General features: G+C 42.6%; 1 protein-coding gene across 3 annotated transcripts; it reads left to right on the top strand.

Annotated features, from left to right (window-relative positions):
- The first annotated feature begins 414 nt into the window (after positions 1-414).
- Positions 415-17,875, top strand: USH1G (USH1 protein network component sans). 3 transcript variants are annotated; one of them, XR_004254829.1, is made up of 2 exons: positions 415-646; positions 1,925-2,011. XR_004254829.1 is itself a non-coding variant. In XM_032211760.1 (2 exons), the coding sequence occupies exons 1-2, from the start codon at positions 483-485 to the stop codon at positions 15,544-15,546; spliced, it is 1,410 nt and encodes a 469-aa protein (XP_032067651.1). In that variant the 5' UTR covers positions 415-482; the 3' UTR covers positions 15,547-15,550. The 3 variants fall into 3 exon arrangements, 2 of the variants coding, with proteins under 2 accessions (XP_032067651.1, XP_032067650.1); XM_032211760.1 differs by lacking the exon at positions 1,925-2,011 and adding an exon at positions 14,301-15,550; XM_032211759.1 differs by lacking the exons at positions 415-646; positions 1,925-2,011 and adding exons at positions 14,359-15,542; positions 17,689-17,875.
- The last annotated feature ends 6,498 nt before the right edge of the window (positions 17,876-24,373 follow it).

The raw sequence follows: 24,373 nt of genomic DNA, 5'->3' as shown, positions 1-24,373 counted from the left end.
GTGAATAAACATGGCGAGGAGTACGAATGTAGAAGCAGATACATTTCTGAATATTTTTACTCTTTCTGCCAGAATTCTTTCGATGGGACAGAGTAACTCTGGAATAAAACTTCAGCCTGGATGAGTCTAAGTATTCTGAAGTGCTACACTCTTGATTTAGTAACTGTTGCTTTAGTAATTCAAGCCAAAGTTTCCAAAAGCACATTCCCAAGCAGATATTCCCACCAGGTAAGGGGCCCAAAGGAGAAGTGTCTTCTGCAAGGGGCTAGCTAAGGCAAAGGCAGGAATTTTTAGGACCCAGGGGAATCCACAGCAAATAATATGCCTTCAATATGAGGAGTTCCTGCCCTCTCCGGGCAGGGAATCTCAAGTATCCTGGCAACGGAGCTCCCTCCTCTCTGACAGCTGCTTTTCTAGAACTCTGTTGCCATCTCCGTGCCGTTCACCCTCCCAGGGCCATGGGCAAGCTTTAAGGCTACACCATGAATGACCAGTACCACCGTGCATCCAGAGACGGCTATCTGGACCTGCTGAAAGAAGCCACCAAGAAGGACTTAAATTCCCCTGATGAAGATGGCATGACCCCAACCCTGTGGGCTGCCTACCATGGCAACCTGGATGCCTTAAGGCTGATAGTTAGCAGAGGGTAAGTCTGATGTTTTGCACCGTTGTGTTTTTGTTTTCATCCAGGCCTGGATGAAACCTTTCATCCCAGGAAGGAAAGGTTCTTTCTTTCTTTCTGGGTATCAAATCCACCGAACCTTGCAGGCCACTGAAGTGACGACAGCTTTCATTTGTACCTGGTGGCAGGTGAGATGCCCTGAGTTCGCTGTTGTTCAGGAAGGGCAGGATTTCAGGCTGTGCCCAACAGTAATGGTTTCCTCTTATCTTCGCTACCAGTTTGGAACTGGAAGTGCACATGTGTGTGCACTTACTTTGCTCCCGTGCAGCTGGTGTGCAGCTCGTGGGCGGAGCCTCCCTTTGCCACTTGTACTGGTTCGCTTGAATCGGGGCAAACCAGCAGAATAGCACCTCTGGTTCTCATCTTATGAAGTTCTAGATGTATTGATGGTATGTGTCTTGAGAAAGCAGAAAAGCTCTGACTTAGATCAGTTCCTTCAATATTTCTCCTCCTCACCCCATCCAAACTTTCAACAGCTGAATGTTTTGCTTGCATTGATCTAGAATGGTCTCCATCACACCCAGATTGTTTGCAATGAACTCCAGTACTCCCTTGGGTTTTACTGAAAATTTGGATGGGGTGAGCTTGTCGCTGCTCATGGATTGGCTGAAGAGATGCATATCTTAACTAGGAGAAGAAACTGTTTTGTTCTGAGCCTTCATTTTCATTACAATCTGAAGAAATATTTCAAAGGCTGAAAGTCAAGGTTGGAAGGGATTTTAAACAGGATCTATTCCAATCCCTTGCTCAATGCAGGCTCCGTTTAACATCTTAATCATCTCCTTTCCAACAACCATTGAAGGAAGTGGGCTGATTAGGATTGTCTTGTGACTTGTGATCCAAGCCAGTTTGGATATACAGTGCATATCTGAAAGTATTCAGACCCTCTTCACTTTTGTCAATGCTGTTATGCTGCAGCCTGACTTTACAGTTGTTGAAATTCAGTACCCCATAATGATAAAGTGAAAACAGAATTTTAGAAATGTCTGCAAAACACCCGCACAGCATGATGCTGCCACCGCCATGCTTCGCTGTTGGGATGGTATTGGGCAGGTGATGAGCGATGCCTGGTTTCCTCCAGACATAACATTTAGAATTGAGGCCAAACAGTTAAATCTTGGTTCATCAGAGAATCTTATTCCATACCATCTGAGAGTCCTTCAGGTATTTTTGCAAACTCCAAATAGGTTTTCATGTGTTTTGCACTGAAGAATCATGCCCAATCAATTTAATTTACTACAGGTGGACTCCAATCAAGCTGTAGAAACATGTCAACAACTATCAAGAGAAATGGGAGGCACCAGATCTAAATTTCAAGTGTTGTTGCAAAGGGTCTGAATACTTATGCTAATGTGATATTTCAGTTTTTTTTCTTTTTAATAAATTTAGACATTTCTAAAAAAAAGTTTTCACATTGTCATTATGGGGTATACTGAGGGTAGATTAATGAGAAAACAAATGAATTTCAACAACTATAGGATCAGGCTGTAGCATAAAAAAATTGACAAAAGTGAAGATCTGAATACCTTCTGAATGCATTGTATACATTTATTTTCTTTGATATAATCAGTATTTTGTATTAACTATTGAAAGAGTAAAGAAGGGAGGAGAAAAATTACCTGGAAGGCAACAGAATTATTGGAGGCACGTTTTAGGTTGTTCTTGAGGTAGGACCCAAACGCTGAGCTTTACAAGAGGTAAAAGAGCTGGGTTACTTATTATGGTATGGGTAGTTCTCGAGTTATGGCCACTTTTTTCAGCAACTGAATAAGGGGGATTTATGACCAGTCTGTGAAGTTATAGCCTTTGCAGCATCCCCATGATCATATGATTGTAATCTGGATGCTTGGGACTTGGCTTGCAATTACAAATCAGAGCAAGCCATAGTCACAGGATGACCCTTTGGAACCTTCCTTGCTGGCTTCCCACAAGCAAAATGAGTGAGGAAGCTGGCACGGAAAGTCACATGTAGCTTCTGTAAATTGCTCCCACTGCATTTTCCTGAAGGAGTCCCAGTACAGAATAGAAGATTCCCAGGAATCCTATACTCTGCAGCACCCCTCTGATCACCTGCCCTCCATCGTGCATCCCTGCCCACCGCACCCCATCCAGACTTCTTATCTGGGATTCCCACTTCTTCTCACTTAATGACCAGTTTGGATAGGCGGTGCACCTGGGGATTGGATGAATATCTCCCCCAGCAGCCGCCATTTTTGGCCCCGACCTTCTTCACTGTCTTCTCTTCTGGTTTACCTTCCGAATAATACCATCGCTGTAATGATTATAGAGACCTTCTGGCGTGTTGGCAGCTTTGCAGCTCGTTGTGTCGCACGCCTTCGACGGAAGGAAACGACGGGAAGCGGTGGGGATGCAGGTGTGAATTTAGCATCTCTTCTAACTGGCGCCTACACCCCCCCGAAACCGCTCCAGCCATTTCAGACTCTGGGCCCTCTGGCCCCTTTTGCACTTTTCCGGACCCACAGGAGGGAAGAGGGATTGAGGAACTCTCCCTCCTGCACCATCATTAGTTTCCGGCTTTCCGAACTGCGCGAATCCGCTTGGGTGGAATTTAAGATCTGCATAATTTCTGCTGGTGGAGTATGTGTGGTGTGAATGAAGATGAATGAACCCACTTTTAATTTAACCAATTTTTATATTATTGTACTACTGTATTTTGTATATTTTTAAATGATTACTGTGGGGTATGTATGAGAAAGTGTTTGTGTGGCATACATGAGAGGACTGAGAGCGCAGCCTGGTGCCCCCTCCACTGAGTGCATAGGCAGAAGTGGAAGGGGGCCCAGACCTACCTCTCGTCCTAGATAGATATGGCCTGCCGGGAAAAATGGGGGCCATGGGAGAAGGGGAGGGGTCTACGGGGATGGGGGCGGGTCGAAGCATCTCGGTCACATCCGGGAGGGGCAGGTATGACGGGAACTACAGGGCTAGCCATTACCGGGGAAGGAGGGCTCGCTACGTCACAGCGATCCTTTGTTCCGGCCCTGTAAGCTCAACTCAAGGACCTGGTGGCAAGAGAAGCCAGGGCCCTGGTCTCAGGTTGCTGCTGCTAAATGCCAGGTCTGTGACCCATAAAGCTCCCCTCATCTGGGACATAATACTTGACAAGAGGGCAGACCTGGCATGTATTACTGAAACCTGGCTGGGCCAAGAGGGAGGAGTCCCCCTCTCAGAAATATGCCCAGAAGGTTTCCAGGTGCTCCACCAACCACGACACCAGATAAGGGGTGGGGGAGTGGCAGTTATTATCTGTGGATCATTAGTTCCTCGCAGGATCCCTGCTCCAGAGACTGTGGGGTGTGAGTCTCTTCTCTTGAAGTTGGACCTAGGGGTTCAAGTGGGCTTGTTTTTGATGTACCTACCTCCCAGCTGCGTCACAACAGCCCTGCCTGCGCTCCTAGAGTCAGTAGCCGGGTTGGCAGTTGAGTTCCCCAGACTCATAGTACTGGGGGACTTCAACCTGCCATCTGTAGGTGAACGCTCTGATGGGGCTCAGGAGTTCATGGCTTCCATGACAATCATGGACTTGACCCAGGTAATTCAGGGTCCGACTCATAGAGCAGGACACACACTTGACCTTGTGTTTCTCTCGGGGCAGTGGAGACGTGATCTTGAACTAAGGGGAATAGAGATCTCGCCCTTGTCATGGTCAGATCACTTCCTGCTGAGGCTTGACTTTTGGAAGCTACTCCCCCACTGCAGGGAGGTGGAACCGATTAAATGGTTCCGCCCCAGGCGCCTGATGGACCCACTGGGATTTCAGAAGGATCTTGGAGAGATATCTGACTCCCTTGTCCAGAATCCGATAGAGTCCTTGGTTGCCGCCTGGAATACAGCGGCGACTGAGGCGCTGGATCAGATTGCGCCTTTGCGGCCTCTCCGCAGCAGTGGATCCAGGAGGGCACCTTGGTTCACCGAGGAACTCCGGGAGATGAAGCGCCAAAAGAGACACCTAGAGTGACGTTGGAGGGCTAGCAACTCCGAATCCAACCGAACACTATTAAGATCCTTTATTAGAACTTATTTAGTGGCGATACGGGCGGCAAAATGTGCACATTTTCCCGCTATTATTGCGTCCACAGAATCCCACCCAGCCGCCCTGTTTAGGATAACTCGCTCCCCCCTGAATGGGGAGGACATGGGGGAACCCTTACAGGAACGGGATGAGGAATTTGCTCAGTTTCTGTCGGACAAAGTCACTCAGATTTGGACAGACCTTGACTCTATTTGGACAGTACCAGCGGAGATGCTGAGGGAGGGTCTTGCTCAGATTTCCTGGAATGAGTTCCAGCTTGTCACTCCTGAGGAAGTGGACAAGGCCATGGGAGCGATGAGTGCCTCCACCTGTTTGCTGGATCCGTGTCCCTCCTGGCTGGTCTCGACCAGCAGGGAGGTAACACGAGGCTGGCTCCAGAGGATTACAAACTCGTCTTTGCAGGAGGGATCTTTCCCGCAACCTCTGAAGGAAGTGGTGGTAAGACCCCTCCTCAAGAAGCCTTCTCTGGACCCTGCTATCCTTAAAAACTATCATCCGGTCTCCAACCTCCCTTTTTTAGGGAAGGTTGTTGAGAAGGTGATGGCCCTTCAACTCCGATGGACCTTGGATGAAGAGGATTATCTAGACCCCTTTCAGTCTGGTTTCAGGCCTGGATACTGCACCAAAACCGCCTTGGTCGCACTGACCGATGATCTCTGGCGGGCCAGGGATAGAGGACATTCCTCTATCCTAGTGCTCCTTGACCTCTCAGCGGCCTTTGATACCATCGACCATGGTATCCTTCTGTGATGGCTGGAAGAGGTGGGAGTGGGAGGCATTGTTCTACGGTGGTTCTCCTCTTACCTCTCCGACAGGTCGCAGTCGGTGTTGGTTGGAGGGCAAAGGTCGACCCCTAGGCCCCTTAAATATGGGGTGCCGCAGGGCTCGGTCTTGTCCCCCCTCCTATTCAATATCTACATGAAGCCATTGGGTGAGATCATTCATCGGCACGGGATTAAATACCATCAATATGCGGATGATACACAGTTGTATCTCTCCGCCCCGTGCCAGCTCAGCGTAGCAGTGGAAGTGATGTGCCAGTGCCTGGAAGCTGCCAGAGTCTGGATGGGAGTGAACAAACTCGCACTCAATCCTGACAAGACCGAGTGGCTGTGGATGTTGCCCCCCAAGGACCATCCCTAAGCCTGGGGGGTGAAAATTTATATCCCTCAGAGAGGGTCCGCAACTTGGGGGTCCTCCTGGATCCGCAGCTGACATTAAAACATCACCTGTTGGCTGTGACCAGGGGGGCCTTTGCCCAGGTTCGCCTGGTGCACCAGTTGCGGCCCTATTTGGATCGGGAGGCACTTCAAACGGTCACTCATGCCCTCGTCACCTCAAGACTTGACTACTGTAATGCGCTCTACATGGGGCTGCCCCTGAAAAGTATTCGGAGACTACAACTAGTCCAGAATGCAGCCATGCGAGCAATACTGGGTGTACCAAGATACACCCACATTACACCTATCCTCTGCGAGCTGCACTGGCTCCCTATCGGTCTCCGAGCACGATTCAAGGTGCTGGTCATTACCTTTAAAGCCTTACATGGCCTAGGACCCGGATATCTGTGAGACCGTCTTCTGCCGCATACCTCCCAATGGCCGATAAGATCGCACAGGGTGGGCCTTCTCCAGGTGCTGTCAGCCAGACGTCGGCTGGCGGCTCCCTGGGGGAGGGCCTTCTCTTTAGCCGCTCCGACCCTATGGAATGAACTACCCCCAGAGATCCGGACCCTACCCACTCTCATGGCCTTCCGAAACGCTATTAAAACCTGGCTATTCCGGCAGGCCTGGGGCTGTTGACCGAGGTCCAGCCCCGATTAGACTGGGTGCATGATGTGGTTTTTTAATCTGTTTTCCTCCGTTTTTTAACTCTTCACTTTTTAAAATTTATTTTCTGTAAACTGCCCGGAGTCCTTCGGGATTGGGTGGCCTATAAATTTATTAAATAAATCAATCAATCAAATCAATTGATCACATGTCTTGGGGCTATAACAGCAACCAGGACTGCCAGAATTGCTGTTGCTAAGTGATGCAGTCACGTGATGTTGCATTTTATGACTGCTCTGCTTAGCAATGGCAATCCCGGTTCTAAATGCCATTGTAACCTGATGATCACCTGTAATACTTCTGTGTGATATTTCCCATTTTGTAGTTGAACTAGTGGTAACAAATCAGGGCTTGCCTAAGGCAAATCAGCAAGTAGTGGCATCTTTTTGAGCTACTTTCATGTCTAAAATATATTGCAGTGGCATCACTGCCCCCCAGATTTGGGGGACAAAATAAGATCTTCACAAGGCCTTTTAAATTCATAATTTTACACATAAAATAATAAATGGAAACAATAAGGATCCTCACACTGAGGTTTTTTAAAAATATTATTTTCGTGACTGCTATTATAACACATGTGCTTATAAGAAATTGATGTTTCTCCATACTTTCTGCCAAGTATGAAAACTATCTCCTATGTCCTTTGTTTTCCCATTTATACTTTTTCTTGCGTTCTTGTACTTTTGAATTTTCAGAACCCCTGGTTTTTAAATATGCATGTACTGGACCAAGTCAAATAACAGAATTCTCTTTAAGTGTGACTACTGAGTAAACTAGTATTTTTCTTTTCTTGTTGGAATTCATGCCTCCTGCTTTAAAAACACATCCAAAAACCATAAGAGGAGGTGTAAACTCAGAAATCCATATAATTCTGCTCTGATGTAAAAGGCATAGAAGTTGGTTTCTGCAGAAAGATGCTCTTAGTACATACAAGCTGGAGTAAATATTCCCAGCAAAGAATCTTGCTCATGGCCTGGCTAGTGTTTAATGAACTGAAAAAAACACCCGCTTGCTGTCTGTTGAAGAATACAAGTACTAAAAATGCTCCTGCCCTTTTGGCAAAGAATCTTATTAGGAAATGATAGATAGTCCTGATGTTTTAAAATAAGCTTCCATCATTGACTGTGTTTTATTGGGGGAGAAGAAATATTTACAGGAACTTAATTGAAATAAACAAAGAATTTGCAAGAGAGAGGGAGAAAGATTTACTATCTTAAGAAAAGCCAAAGCATTGAAGTTCAACATCAATCCATGTTCCCTTTTTTAATTAACAACAGTTTCATTTTCTTCTGTGTGGTCAAAGATGAAATTAGAAGAAAATATGACCTGTGATTCAGAGAGCTGTGGGCTCAATTATTCAGAGTGCTTTTGTCCTTTGCAAGATTTCTGGGGATTTTTCTGAGTCAAAATAAGCAATGGATGTAGCAGTGGTACGGAGCTAATGAGACACCACATGGATCTATCAATCTGGTTTCTTCTCCAAGGTCAGGTCAGCACTTGTACCTAACTACAGCACAAAGGTATTTTGGCAACATCATTTTTCTACCACAGCTTCCATGACCTTGCCTCTGTTTCATCCCCAGCCAAAAAGCAAGATGGACTTAAGTCATCTTTAACTTTAGCATTATTGAAATAATATATCATCCAAGGGCAGCCACCAGATGTGCAAAATATGCCGGGTTCTGCCACCCTTCACCAGTGAGTTGAAGCAAAGAGGTAGAGAGGATAGGGATTGGCAACAAGGGCAACACATTTCATGCTGGGAGACACCCTTTCAAGTATGGGTGAATTGTGCATTAGGGCCTCAGCAGGTATCTCTCTTGTTCTGTATTTTAATCATGGTGGTTGATGTTCACAGGTAAGAAACATAACTGTTGGCCATAATGGCCTTAACTCGAGGACTACCCATACCATAATAAGTAACCCAGATCTTTTACCTCTTGTGAACTGTGAACATAACTGTACGTTCACAGGTATGTCCTACAGGTAAGAAATAAAAATTGAATGATTCCTTCCCTACATTACATAACAGATGGATGGTCTGTGTATGGAAAATCCACCATTATTTTTCATCCAGCACAGGCACTAGAGGGAGGCAGGATTCTGCCTAGTTCATTAGTGTTACAAAAAGCATCTCTCCTCCTCCTGTCCGTGCTCTAATGAGGGGCAAAAGTAGAATTAATGGGATGGCTGGAAAAAGAGAGGTGAGTCAGCCTTTTGCTGGCCAAGATCTCTGTTCTTCACTGCAGCCTTTGACAGCCTCTTCAGTGGGGCGTCTGTGATGGCTGATACCAAAGCTGATGATTAGCAGAGGTCAGCCAGGAAGGGCTTCAGGAGATAAGATAGAGAAAAGACTGTTTTGTTGGCAACCTCATTCTCTCTCAGATAGAGAGGTCTTCGGCTCCTCTTGAGTTATTCCTGAATGAAAGTAGGAACATTCAGTACTTCAGATATAATCTGTCAGATCTGGCATAGGACACAATTTGGAAAGAATATGTATTGGATTTGAATCTCATTTGCTCTCTTTGTAGGAGGAGGCAAAAACGCACGATAAAATATGTGGTTTATATTGCAGGCAAAGGAAAATTTAACACTGATGGAAGAAACAATTCAAAGGACAAAAGTGATACTGATGTATAGATAATACGGTATAGACAATCTAGATGTAGGACACACCCTGATACTGGTAGGAGTGGGTGTTAATAGATTTGGAGTACAACTTCCTCTGTGTAAGAAGGAAAAGGGGCAACAATGACACCGGAGAATCACAGAAGAATGTGGGTTTTTTTTTTTTTAGACTGTGGCAATTAAGAAATAAGTTGGAGGGAATACTTTGGGGTTGGTGAGGATATGAACATAACACTGCTTTGCAACTCCTTGAAGCAGCTGCATCTTTTCTCAGGATGACATGACTATCTTTTGTTGCTGCATGGGAAACAAGATGGCTGTCATATTATCTTATACATCAGTATCACTTTTGTCCTTTCAATCATTTCTTCCCGTTGGTGTTTAATTTCCCTTTGCATGCAATATAAACGTGCCACGGATTTCCTCATAGGTTTATGCATCCTCCTACAAAGAGAGCGAATGAGATTCAAATCCAGTACATATTCTTTCCCAACTGTAACAAATGCCATCTTTGCACCAATATACGCTCCAAAGTACCTTTTGTGATTGAATGTGAAGAACTGTGTAACTCCTTTTTTTAAAAAAAAAGAAAATGGAGAATTGTGTGATCTGTTTACATGTTGCTATGTAGATAACATGTATAGCAGTAACCATGGCCTAATTTATTGGATTGTATCATATTATCTGTGGTAAGAAATGACCTTAACATAGGTCATTAACATAGGTGCATAACATATAGCACACATACACTGTGTGCTATAATACTCTTATTATTCTATTAAACAGATGTTCTCATTGACTGGAATATACAGTAAACCAGTGTAGTACAAGACTTCCTTACAACAGTATTTTCCCATTGTTTCCCCATACTTACTGATTCCTGCTTTGGTTTGTTTTGCAATGTAATAATTGCACATAATTATATTTTCCTTAATCTGATGTACTAGTTGAGTCTATTAGAGCTTCTCCAGAAATGAGGATCTGAAATAAGTGGGAAGGTGATCTGAAGGTTCTTCCTCTACCACTCCCTTAACCATATGGGACTAATTTGCTCTCTGTTTTCCATATTCCCCTTGCCCACGCAAACGGGGTGATGCTTAAATGCTGCATATCATCATACCAGACAGCAATGGAGGTTGTGTAAGGGGATGATACCAACCTTGTACTAGGTCAGAATGGAAGATATTGTGATCTGCCCTGTAACACTGAAACTTGTCCCATTTATTGTGTGTTGCCTTACATTTGAAAATTCTTCGGATGGGAAGAAACCAATAAGTTCTCTCCTTCATCACTCCAAGCCTCAGCTTCTAATTCCAAAGCAAATATTAATTACCTTTCCCTGGAGTTCACTCACTGAAGAGTAATTTCTCCCAAATATTGAGGGGTGGGTGGGAATTACCACGATGTCTCAAGGAATTGCTTGGCAACATTTTAAAGAAGCAGAGAAAATCTTTTTTTCCCCAGATAAGTGAAGTAGTCTTCCTGCTTAGGCATTAAATGTTGAGGTTTTATTAGAGGGGCAAATACTTTCAATTTCACTATTTACATATGTTGCCATTTGGGTTTTCTGACATAAATGCTACAGTTGTTTGGATAACCCTGAGTGGATTATGAAGCACAAGGTGGGGACATCAATGCACTATAGCTCCTGGTACTGTAACTCTGATCTGAAATAGTATAGGGCTGTGATGGCGAACCTATAGCATGCGTGCTGGAAGTGGCACACAGAGCCATCTCTCCCGGCATGTGAGCAGTTGCCCGTTGCCCTTCCGGGTTCTGGTGCGCTGGCCAGCTGGCCTTCATGCGAGCGGGAGCACCTGAAACTGGAAGAGCAGCTGCCCAGTATGCATGCCCACGTTGGGAAGATGATCTTCTGGTTTCCGGCATGCGCATGGGCACTGGCCACTTGGTCTTCTGGTTTCCAGTGTGCATGCATGCGTGAAGACCAGCTGGCTAGAGCATCTTCCAGCACATGCATATGCGCCGGGTAGCTGCTCACCCGGTTTCCAGCATGCACGTGTGTGCTTCCATTTCGGTACTCAGTGCCAAAAAGGTTTGCCAACATTGGTTTGGGTCCTCCTACTTGAGCAGGAGGTTAGACTAGAAGATCTTCAAGGTCACTTCCAACTCTTATTCTGATTCTGATCAATAGGGCCAATAGCAAGAAATATGGGTGGGAGGAGGGGGGAGAAGATTTATACCCCTAAAATAAAAGTAAGGGTTCCATAGATATATCACATCTGTAATATGGAATGGCATTGCACCTGTAATCTTTTTTTAGTACATGATTTTTGACTGCATGATTTATTAGAGTTAAATAATAAGTAATGCAGAGCAGAATATGATCTCAAGAAAGGAGCTCTCCAGATGCAATATGTTTTGCAAAAGAGGCACCAGCAGCCAACCACTGTATCTCTGTGTCATTCTCTTTCAGCAGCTGGAGTCCAAAAGGATTGGGTGGGGGTTGGGTTGTTTTCCCATTTTCTCCTCCTTCCCCCTAGACTTCAGAGCAGCTTCAGAGATAAGGTTACTGTGAAGTCTAGACTAGTCCTACCTGAACTCCTCTGGTTACTTTCTGGTCAATTTGTCAATCTACTGTATAAAAATGCTCAGCTTGAATTTCTCTGTTGATTTAGGCCAGGAGCATCCAGCTATTTATATGGCACAGTATAATTATATACCCTAAATCCTTAGCTCCCTGGATTTAAATAAGCCTCTCTTCACCTATTCCATAAACATAAATACTAGTATATAGCAACCTATGGGCAGGTTTTTAGCTATCGGGAAAAGCATCTAACTGCGGAAGAACAGGGCCATGCCATCATGCCAGATTTAATGGGAATTTCTACTTAGGAAAAATGATGTTTTTAGGCTGGCAGCTGTTCCTTAGTGCATCAGATTTTTTTTTTAACAGTGAGTTGGCAAAATGCATGCAGCAGATACAGAAGTCAGTAGATGTGACAATTGGTTAGCAATTTGTATTCTCCCCCACTAAAGTCCTGCCACAGCAGGGATTTTCCTAACTCCAGGAACTGTTATAATTCAAGGTATGGGCCACTGACTGAATGGTAAGTTTCCCCATTTCCTCCTGGTTGGCCTGTGGGAACATGAATTGGCTCTGGGTATTCCCAGCTTATTCTTAGCATTTCAAGACTGGCAAATTTAAGAATTAATTAGAATTAAGAGGTACCTAAACAAAATCAGCATCCAAACACCATCACTCGAGGCACATGACACAAATATGTACAGTATGTGCTTCTTTTTCTTTTATTTGCATTTATTGCCTGACTCTAAGGTACCTCATAGGATATTTGACACAGGCCTAGAGGTCAGTGCTTATGGTCAAGTAAACAACTGCCCTGTACTTCACTGACTATGGTAAACTCATTTTGTTCCTCTGCACCGATGACCTCACTTAGTGAGCTAACAATTAGAACATAAAGCCTCGTGTACCCTGTATCCAAAGCTTAGTAGCGCTGGCATTTTCAGTTTCACGGTCTCTTTAACCACATACTATCAATAATTTATTCCTTGCCTGCAATTCATCAAATATTGATATTTTCCCTCAATTTCCCACTACTGATAGGTCAGTATCAAAGCAAGAGAGAGAGGGTGGGCTAAGCAAGTAGCCCAAATGAACTTGTTGCAGGTGCTGAGTGCTCAGCAGAGAAAGAAACTCTGCTCCCACAACTTCACTTCTTTTGGGTCTTTGCTTTGCCCACATTATCAGTGGCTGAGAAATGTCATGGATGTGTTTCAAATGTCAAGATTTGTGTCAAAATTTTAGCCCTTGTTAATGTTGGGAAGCTGCCCAAATATCCACACTAAGAAAGAATATTATGCCTCCTGCCTTGTCTATACATTTCAAAGGGGCTAAGAAGCATTGCAAAAGCCTGAATCTGACTCTACTATTACCATGTTTTTTCTCCAAAAGCATCTAAGTTCTTTTTCTCTTTCCGATTTTACCTGCAGAGCAATCTTTTCAGGTAGGCTGTATACAAAAGTTGTTTAATTTAAGGTTGAAGGAGACCTTGGAGCTAAACTCTCACATCTTAGTGAAAAAGCATAAGATAGGGAATTGGAAATGGCTCAAGTATGTTCCTTAAGCTTCAGAATGAGCGGAATATAAAATAAAATATATGAACTAAATGTGAAAGTTGCCAAGTGTTATTTTTGCAGGGCAGAATATATATCTGTGAGGCTTGATAGGTGTGCTATATGTGCTCAATTGTCTATTTAAATGTGAAATGCATAAGGTATTTCTCTTTTCTCACACTGTACATACTTCTCATCTTATAAAGCTATGTTACAAATGTTACTGTTGGTCATCACTTAAACAAGCAAGGCTTTCTTCCTTCAAAGACTGCTTGAAAAATACTCTTAGCAGTTTAACAGCATAAATATGAATAACAAAAATGTAAATTATTTGCATTTGTTAGCTTTCCTCAACATGCTCTTCAAGAAGGAATAATCAGAGGATTATAAGATATGGGGATGTTTTTATCACTGGATAGAAAATGAATGTAGACAAAAAGAAACAGAAAATTGAATAATTGGGGGGGGGGATGTAGAATTATAGGGGAAGAGTTGAATTAAAAGGCAATTGAAATGTAAATGTAAAGGCAAGATAAAAATAGATTAAAAATGTGTAACTGTTAAATATGATGATACAAAGACTGTACTCAGATGACACACTGTAAGATTAAGAGTGGTTATGGGAAAAAAAACTTTAAGAGTGGTTATGGGAAAAAAAACTTTAAAAAAACCATGCTCTTGTGATGGGACAAAAATTTAGAATTCCCAGCTAGGATGGGATATTCTGAGACCTGATCTCCAAATGCACTCAGAAGGAACAAAGTAGGGAAAGGCTAGTCTATGCCAGCCTTCTCCAAACTGGGTGTTCTCCAGAGCTATGGACTTTAACTCCCAGAATTCTCCAACCATCATAACTTCTCTTGTTGAGAATGGGAATTCAAGTCCATACAACTGGAAAGTAACCAACCTACGGAAAAATGATTTATGTATTTTTAGACGTCTGAAAGAATATCTACAAATGAGATTACAGACCTCTTTGAGAACTTACTATCTGTTTTTCACACCATTTTAGGGGTGATCCAGACAAATGTGATATCTGGGGGAACACACCTCTTCACCTGGCAGCAGCCAATGGCCACCTGAATTGCCTCTCCTTCCTAGTGTCTTTTGGGGCCAATATCTGGTGTCTGGACAATGACTACCACACACCACTGGACATGGCAGCCATGAAGGGTCACATGGAGTGTGTGCGTTACTTGGACTCCATTGCTGCTAAGCAAAGCAGCCTCAACCCTAAGCTGGTGAGCAAGTTGAAGGACAAAGCCTTTAAAGATGCAGAGAAACGTATTAAGGACTGTGTAAAGATGCAGAAAAAACACCACGAAAGGATGGAGAAGCGATACAAGAAAGAGATGTCTGACCGCTCAGACACAATGAGTTTCTCCAGTTACTCCAGTAGCACATTGAGCAGGAGGCTTCAACACATGTCTATGATGAATTCCTTGCCTTACTCACAGGCCACCTTACAGGGCACAGCCAAGGGCAAGACAAAAATCCAGAAGAAACTAGAGAAGAAGAAACAGGTGGATGGCACATTCAAAATTTATGAGGATGGGAGGAAAAGTGTGAGGTCCTTGTGTGGCTTACAGTTGGGCAACGATGTCATGTTTGTGAAACAAGGCACCTATGTTAGCCCAAAGGAATGGACCCGGCGAAATGTTAGGGATATGTTCCTGTGTGACGAAGATACTGTCTCCCGTGCCATAAGTGATCCAGGTTTGCACCTGGACTCCACCCATTCTGAGGTCAGTACTGATTCTGGCCATGACTCTCTATTCAATCGGCCTGGACTTGGTACCATGGTATTCCGGAGGAACTATGTCAGTAGTGGACTATTTGGGATTGGTCAAAGTGATCCCAGTATTTTGGGGGAAGACAATACAGACAGGATGAGTGTTAAGCTTCACAGCCACCTTCAACGCTCGCCAAGTCTCAACGACAGTATTGGCAGTGCCAACAGTCTTCAGGAGAGGAATCTGGAGGACTTGCCCTGGGATGAAGTGGAACTGGGTCTGGATGATGACATTGAACCTGACACCAGCCCTCTGGAGACTTTCCTGGCTTCTCTGAATATGTTTGAGTTTATTTCTATCCTCAAGAAGGAGAAGATAGATCTGGAAGCTCTGATGTTGTGTTCAGACAATGATCTGAAAAGTATCAACATTCCCCTGGGGCCCAGGAAAAAGATTCTGGATGCAGTTCAAAGAAGGAAACAGACTTTGGACAACCCTGATGTCATAGAAGACACGGATCTGTAAGCAATAGAACTACTCAACTTCATACCTTGGGTGTCCTCAGGTCTTCAACATATGATGAACATAACTTAGAAGGGTACTTGTTACATGTACCTCATCTAAGAATGGAATGTTTTAGTAGATCGTGGTGTTAGAACAGTGGTGGGATTCAGCCAGTTCATACCATTTTGGGAGAACCAGTTGTTAACTTTCTGAGCAGTTTGGTGAACTAGTTGTTGGAAGAAATCATTAGGGCAGTTAACCGGTTGTTAAATTATTTGAATCCCACCACTGTGTTAGAAGAAACTTTGCCTAAAACCTGATGGGAACTTGCCAACCTAATTGATAGAATTTGAATGATAAAAAGGAGTCTGTATAAATGTTTCAGTAGCTATGAGATGAATAAATAAGAATAGAGGTGCTAACTATATTAATGTAACAAAATATTCTGCAGTTTTCTCATTTCTGAATTCTTATTATCCCTAATCAGTATTATCCTATTTCCCTCAATAAACCTATTGGAAATATATTGGTTACCCTTCTAAATGGACAATCCTTTTCCATTGAAGGGGTGCACTGGCTTTTATGGAACTTTTTAGGTGATTCACAAATGACCAATCTTGGCAGGGAGACCCACAACACTCTTGCATTCACATAATGGGGAGTGATCTTGAATAACAGAACTGAGAACAGATCAGTGGGAAACAGCCCTGTCAGGAAGACCAAGGCACGGCAGGGGATACAGGATGGGATAAGAACCTGCCTGTAGCAAGCGGCACTTTAACAGACCTGTTCCAGTATGAAGTAGCAATAGTCAGAGCAGCAGGCAGTCCTGTTGATGTCCAGTTTCATTTGGACCTCAGAGCCAGCACTTATACTGGAGAGAAGTAGCCATCAGTAAGCACATGTCTGTCTGGGACAGAGGTGGGTTCCTCCCGGTTTGGACTGGTTCAATCTAATTGATAGAATTTGGCCAAATAGGTAGTAACTTGGCTGGACACGTGACTATACCGGTTCTATCCTTGGCGGCGGCATCTTGATTTTCTGTTCTGCACATGCGCAGAACAATCTTCATTGAAAAAAATGCCCTGATCGGCTCAAATAGTGACAAGGAGAGCGGGCGGGCGGGTGAGCCCTCCAGAGTACCGTACTGGAACAGTACCTGGTGCTCCCAGCAGGCACCGGTATGCTCGTACAGGTATGCCCTGTATGATCTATGATCTCTCTCATTTCTCTCTCACTTAAATTTATACAGCTGATTCACTATCACTTATTTACTCCGGCATCCTCTTTACCAAACCCGTCCAAAGTTTTAAACTTATGTAAGGAGATCTAAGCAGTTTGGAAATCTAGAGGAATTGCCAACAGGAATGTTTCCAATCTCTACCGAGTAAATCCAATACTGGATATTGGCAATCCAGGAGCTATCCAATAAACTTACTATTGGCACGATCTCTCTCCTCTTTAAAGCAAATGCCTTTCATAAAAGAATTCTTATTTCATTCTCAGGTTATGTTTCCAAATCACTATTTTGCTATAGCATAGCATCTCTATTCAGGGGTGGGCTTCAAAATTTTTAGCAAGGGGTTCTCTCCCCGGTTGCTGGGTGGGTGTAGCCATGGTGGGTGTGGCCTAGTCAGCCTCCTGCATCACAGCAGGGGTTGTTTTTGCCCTGCCCTGGCTCCGGAGGCTTTCCTTGAGCCTCCAGGAGGGCGTAAACAGCATCCCCAAGCTCCGGAGGCCCTCTGGAGGCCGGAAACGGGCTAAACTTATGGTAGGCCTGTTTTTCGCCCTCCCAGAGCCTCCACGCGTGCCCTGCACTTACCTGCATCCAAAATGGGCCACATGGAGACTCCTGGGAGGAGTGGGATGGATGGGCGGGGTCAAACAGGAGTGGGATTTGGGGGTTCTCTGAACTGCACAGAATCGTAGCTAGAGATTCTCCCAAACTCCTGCGAACTCCCAGCAGCCCACCCCTGTCTCTATTGTTATAAGGCATTACCAAAAAGCAGGGCTGCCAAGTTACAGTGGATGGAATTAACTGTTGATTTTAGAATGGTTTCCTCTCCCCGTCATTTTATGCTCGTTCATTAGTGATTAGTTTCTGTTTGTTAATGCAATAGTAATATCACTGTTCATTAACAAAATCTGTTTTCTCCGTTACAGATAGCCATGAACACAGGTGAAAACCACTTCTAAGTTGCCAGAAATTATCTCCTAGAGATCCAATCAGTAGGAAACACGGATGCCACAACAAAACGCCTCAATTATTTCTCAGCTTCCTATTTCTGCTTTACTGTCTGCAGAAGCATGTCTGGTGCTAAACAGCTTTTTTTTTTAAGTGTGGGAGGGGAAGAACACCATTTGCATTATACTAAAATATATAATCTACTGGGAGAGCTAATGTACAAAATAAAGATGATCTAATAAAGATGATTTCTTATTGCGTATGTTCTAAGCGCTTAGTAAAATAGTAGAAATTTAGCAGGGTAGAAATTTGGAATGTTTTTGTGGAGTTAAGAGTCACAGGTCTGTGAAAAATAAACAATGAGAAGAGCAACAATTTATAGGAATGACAACAATTAATGCACACTGCATTAATTACAGTGCATAATCTTCTACATGATGGATTCCCCCAAAAGGTGGGATTCAACGTGGTTCCAACAACTGCCCCATCATGTGATCTCATTTAAGCCTGTTTTACAGCTGTGTGTGGCATCCTATGATCATGTGACTGCAATTTACAACAAAAACATGATTCATGATTACCCCCTCCTTAAAATTACCATTTACATCTGGTTTTTGGCAAAAATGTCCCATAACAAGCAATGGGTTTTTTTAATGACCACTCCCCCCCAAAAAGCCAACATCAGAAAATCAGGTCAATCACATGATAATCCCCTTTACTGAATTACAACCATCATGATTCGCTGTTTTATATTCAGCAAGATCCTTAGTCTGCCTGCCCCTTTCTCAATAAAAGATCAGCCAAGAAAAACAATCATGCCTTTCATGTTAAAGTGCCATGCAAAAAGAAACATTTTGATTTGCTTTAAACAGAAAGCAAGTCAGTCTCAGTCTCATATTTTATTCCCTGGGAGGACGCCCTAAATTGGTGCCATCTTGTCCTCTCTCTTAGATGTGGGCATTGTCTTCCCAGAGTGATGGCACTTGGAGAAGGACATCTCGGAAGCTCTTCCAGCGTAACCAGTACAATACAGAAAGAATTACTCCTCCGTTTATAGCCATTTGCCAAGTTCAAAGATTGCCAAAACCAATTCTTATTAATTACTTCTCACACCCTGGAATCTTTGATATCAATATAGATTATTGGCAAAGATGATACTGATTCATGCCAACTATCTAAAATTATAAACCGACTATCTAAATTTATAAATTAACTACCGGTATCTAAAATCATAAACCAGTTATTAATACATTTCTCCTAAGGGAGAATTTCTCCCAGGACTATCTGCTATGCTGGCCCTATTTTGAGTGAGACCTTCAATAGATCTTGTACAAGTTGTGCGTTTTGTTATATAAGGCATGGTTGTCTAATCTTTTGGCTTGCCCGGAATGCATATAAATAACTAACTTCCTTTAAAAAAAATATTTTTTATTATCTTCTGGGGTTGCATTCGGCCTGTGGATCACAAGTTGGACATGCCTGATGTAAAATCTACCTAAACCCCCACCCTTCTTAAGTCTTAAGCAAGATGTCATTCTGGAAGACATGATGATGACGTAGGTGTGCTACATTAATAGCAAACAGACGGGAGCCCTGCCCATTTGCCAAAGTCATTTCTTTCAACCAACTACACACCCAAGCAGGCAGGAGTTTCTTCTGTGTTTATGAACAGTAGTTTTGGGAACATGCTACAGTACAGATATACAGCATGAGAATATGTGCCACCCTCCTTCAGGGAAGGAGAGGGTGGCATGTTGCCCAGATATAATCCCTCTTAACTAATCCGTTTAACCTCACCCATTAATGCAGAAACAATGGGTGACCATTCATCCCTGTGTGTCTTTGCAAACAATTATAGTTTAGCTATCAGCATATGTGTGGGAAATACATAATAGGTAGCTAATAATACTTGTCACAGTCAGAGTTTGTAATTTTACTTTACTATGCACACTTCACCAAATGTATCAAATAGTGTGTGTGTGTGTGTGTGTGTGTGTGTGTGTGTGTGTGTGTGTTTGTGAACTGATTCAGTTTCTTCATTGCTGGTTTTTATCTTAATATTTATTTATTTATTTAGATCGTCACTCATGTACAAGATAACAGGAATAAGAATAAACACGAATAAGAACACAGGAAATGGGTAGAGATAAATGGGGACAGTAGGACAGGGACGTTAGGCACACTGGTGCAGTTATGCACGCCCCTACTGGCCTCTTAGGAATGGGGTGAGGTCAGAAAAATGCTAAAGTACAGTCCTGCTCTACACCTTTTCCAGGCTCTCCACAGGATATTTGACAGTGGATTAATTTAAGTGTTACAGAATGTACATTTCCCTTGGCTATTTCCATAATATTGTCATGTTCAGTGAAGTTTAAAACTTTGCTATGGCATATGAAATTTGAATATGGTTATTCCATGACTCAGTGAACATTTGCAAAGCATTTTTTCTTCCTTTTCTAAAACCAGTCTGTATTGTATGTCAAGTAGGTTCTTTTATCAAATGTTATATGCGGTTCAACCAAATTTTGTTGACATATAAATCAGGGTTATAGAGCCATATTTGGATAGTCATTCTACTTTTTGAATGGGATGAACCCTGATCTTTCTCAATCTTTTAGCAATTTATTGGTGTCCCATGTTTTTTGACACAGCTTTATAATTGTTGTTCTGATGGTCCAGAGAATTTTCCTTTGGGAAGTTGTTACCTCCTTTTCTAATATATCTAGTATCGATATATCTAATATATCTATAATATATCTTCATATTACTATTTGTTACATGGTTTTTTTAAAAAAGAGTATACAATTCCTCCTGCCATCTGTGTTTGCTTCTGATCATTCCTTTCCCATCTCTGCTGCTATTGGTCTTTTGCATGCAGTGAATCGTTTATGGATTTTCCTGATGAAGACAAAAAGGTATCTGGTGTGCTTGTTTCAGTTTTTTTCCTCCATTTCTTTGCCATGCTCGTTCTAGAATTTTGTCCTTTTTAAATTTATGTTCAAATTCTGCATTTAGCCGGCTTGTTTAAGGTGACCAGACGTCCCGATTTCAGCGGGACAGTCACGATTTATAACAATTTGTCCTGTGTCCCGGGGCGTTTTAAAAAAGTCCCGATTTTCTGGCTTCATGTTGAAAGCCCAGTGGATTTGCTTAAGTAATCCTAACCGGGGCAAGACAAAAGACACTCTGTCTAACCCTTCTCTCTTTGTGTCAGTACTTTCATTGAAGGTATTAAAACGTTAAAGCAACAAAACGGACCCCCCCGCACCCCTTTTACCTCATTTTATAAGAAAAAATGACCAAGTACCATAGAGCTACAGGAAATACTTGGCTAGAGAAGCCGCAAGTGTTACTTCCTGGATTTTCCAGAGGGGAGGGGCACGGAGGTTGGTGGTCAGCTCTGTGGAAAAAAATGGTGGCAAAGTTTCTTTGAAAAATATTTCCCTGACTAATTTCACCATTTTAATTTGCTCAGTTCTTTGTATTAACATCTATATCATTCTGGATTGACTTGGAGTGCTCACTTGTGCCTGCTGGTAAGTGAGCTGGGTTTTTTTCTTTTATTTTTTAATGTATTTTAAAATAATATTTTATTTATTGTGCATAGGATTTTTTAAAAGTTTTATTCTGTGTGGATTCTTTTTTTAAATTGTCTTAGACTATTTAAAAAAATATTCTATCCAAAATACAAAATACCAGCTGCAGTTATTCACTTAAGAACTGTGGCAAGAAAGGTGGTATAGTGACCAAAGTTACAATGGCATTGAAAAAAGTGACTGATGACCATTTTCACACTTAGCGACCATTTTCACACTTAGCGACCGTTGCAGTATCCTCATGGTCACGCAATCAAAATTTTGATGTTTGCCAACAGATTCATATTTATGATGGTTTCAGTGTCCTGGGGTCATTTTAATTGCCTTTTGACAAAGTCAAATGGGGAAACCAGATTCACTTACGTTACTAAATTATCAGCTGCAGTTATTCACTTAAGAACTGTGGCAAGAAAGGTGGTATAGTGACCAAAGTTACAATGACATTGAAAAAAGTGACTGATGACCATTTTTCACACTTAGTGACCATTTTCACACTTAGTGACCGTTGCAGCATCCTCATGGTCATGCGATCAAAATTTTGATGTTTGGCAACAGATTCGTATTTATGATGGTTTCAGTGTCCTGGGGTCCTTTTAATTGCCTTTTGACAAAGGCAATTTGGGAAACCAGATTCACTTATGTTACTAACTTATCAGCTGCAGTTATTCACTTAAGAACTGTGGCAAGAAAGGTGGTATAATGGGCTTAGTGACCAAAGTTACAATGGCATTGAAAAAAGTGACTGATGACCATTTTTCACACTTAGCGACCATTTTCACACTTAGTGACCATTGCAGCATCCTCATGGTCACGTGATCAAAATGTTGATGTTTGGCAAGAGTTACAATTTATATTTGTAAATTGTAGTTATGTTGAAATAAAAAACAATACAATACTATTTTTGCGTTATATGAAAATTTTTGTTGCTCCGTATAAAATTTTTAATCAAGCCCCCCCCCCCCCCCCCCGGTCAAAGGTGTCCCTCTTTACCAATCTGAAAATCTGGTCACCTTAGGCTTGTTCATCTCTGTCACCAAGGCTTTATCCTTCATTTTCTGCTCAAGAGTTTAAATTACAGGCCTAAGTTGCCAAGTTTGGGGCTCCCTGGTTTAGATGGTTCTTCTGATAGCCATTTGCTTATTTGTATGTATATTTATTTATTTTTGCACATGCCGTAACTCTGGTCTCTTTTGCTGATCATGCTTTTCATTTCTTTCCATAATTCATCCAAATATTTTCTAGGGAAATTAAATAAGTTGAATGTGTTCTTCACTAGGATTCAGGGGTGGGTTTCTCGCCCCGTTCCAACCGGTTCGGTTGGAACGAGGCCGGCGGCATCCTCGTGCACGCGCGCGGTGCACGCATGCGTACTAGCCTCTGTGCGACGCTCCAGCTGCTCCTGGAGGATCGCGCAGGCGCTGTATGCGTCCTGCACATGCGTGGAAGCGCATGAACTCATCAAAACTGGGTAAGGCCCTTCGCCGTTCCTGGAAGTTACTTACTTCCGGGTTCGCCGACCAACTGGTTCGCAGGGACCGCCGCGAACCGGTTGAAACCCACCCCTGCTAGGATTGCATGTGGAGGTGAAATGTTGTCAATATTTTATTTCCTTGGAGCAATGTTCTTTTTTGATGTTGCAGGAATTGAATCTAAATCAGATTTTGACTAATTTGATTGTTGTACAGTCCATTTGGAGATGTCAAATGGCTTTTAGGACAAATAAACTCTGCATTGATGATCCTGGTTTTCTTGACAGAACTGCAACAAGCTTTCTTCTAAATCAAATCTATCAAGTATTTCTGCTTCTTCTTTGTCTCCAGTTTTGCCTTTGAAACCTTCCATAATGGCTTTTAAATTTTTTTGGAGTGGTTGTTGTACCCTTCTTAAATGGCGATCTCAAAGAGCTTCATTCCTCCTTCAGATGGATCTGTGGTTGGTGCATATATTAGGAGAATTGTGACATTCAGAGGTTGAATTTGGATCTGAATGGCCATTATTCTGTCATAATGGCAGCTTTCACCCGATTTGCTGGTTTTCTTGTCTGTAATCAGTGCTAGTCCATTCTTTTTGATGTTGTCCTAATCATATTGTCAACTCATCTGACTGAAAGTAGCCACCTCCAGTCTAGTTCATCTATTTTGTCCTATTTTTGTCCTTCTCCTTTCCTTCTAGATGGTTTGTTCTTCTTATCTTTCACATGCCAATCTTGTTCATTTGCTTCCATTCCTTTTCTCGCAGATTTCCTCAATTTTTAGGATCTCTAAGGGATTTCTTTCCTTCCGACACCTTAATTTCTTAGACTACCTACAGCAGGTCATTGCTCTCCCTTAATAGCATGTTTAATATTTTCTTTCCTGAGTATCCTACTTTCTGGTACTGTCTTTGACCTTTTCTTTGCAAACTTTTCCACTAGAGCTTTGTGACTGAGTACTGAGTAAGTTGCCAGCTCTTTTCCATTCCTCCCCATTTATCCTGGCTTAGGACTGGTCTATAGATGAGTTACCAGCTATACAGTTGGGTTTTGTTATACTCTCTATGCAGTCATGTTGTGGTAATATTGGGTTCTATGCCAAAGCTATTCCATGTTGGCAACCCAGGATTTGTTCTTGCAAATGTTTTCAGGTTTGGACATTGCTGCTGACCTGTACCATTCTAAAAACTTCCCAAATGGTAGCAAGGCCAATAATTGATTACAAAGCAGGTACAGTCATGAAGTGACATTTGCGGGTATATGGATTAACCTTGTGATTATACCTGCAGTAGTACGGTCTAGCCACTGCAGGTATAATCAAAAGGTTAGTCCATGTGGCCACAAATGACATCTCATGACTGTACCTGCTTTGTAATCAATTATTTCCACTAAATCATGGCTAAGATAATTACTCTTCCCCAGCATAATATTAAAGTGAAAATTATGGATTTTTTTTAAAGGCATAAGATGGCAACTGCTGAAATTTTGGATGCAGCTAACCATCCTCCATTAATTTCAAATGGCATTGTCAGTTTAGAGAAGAAGAAAAAAGACTATTCAAAAATGCAAAACACAAGAATGCTCCTGAACAATCCT

Source organism: Thamnophis elegans, chromosome 2, assembly GCF_009769535.1.
Source record: "Thamnophis elegans isolate rThaEle1 chromosome 2, rThaEle1.pri, whole genome shotgun sequence".
Lineage (NCBI taxonomy): Eukaryota > Metazoa > Chordata > Lepidosauria > Squamata > Colubridae > Thamnophis > Thamnophis elegans.
This window is presented reverse-complemented; position numbering and strand designations above follow the sequence as displayed.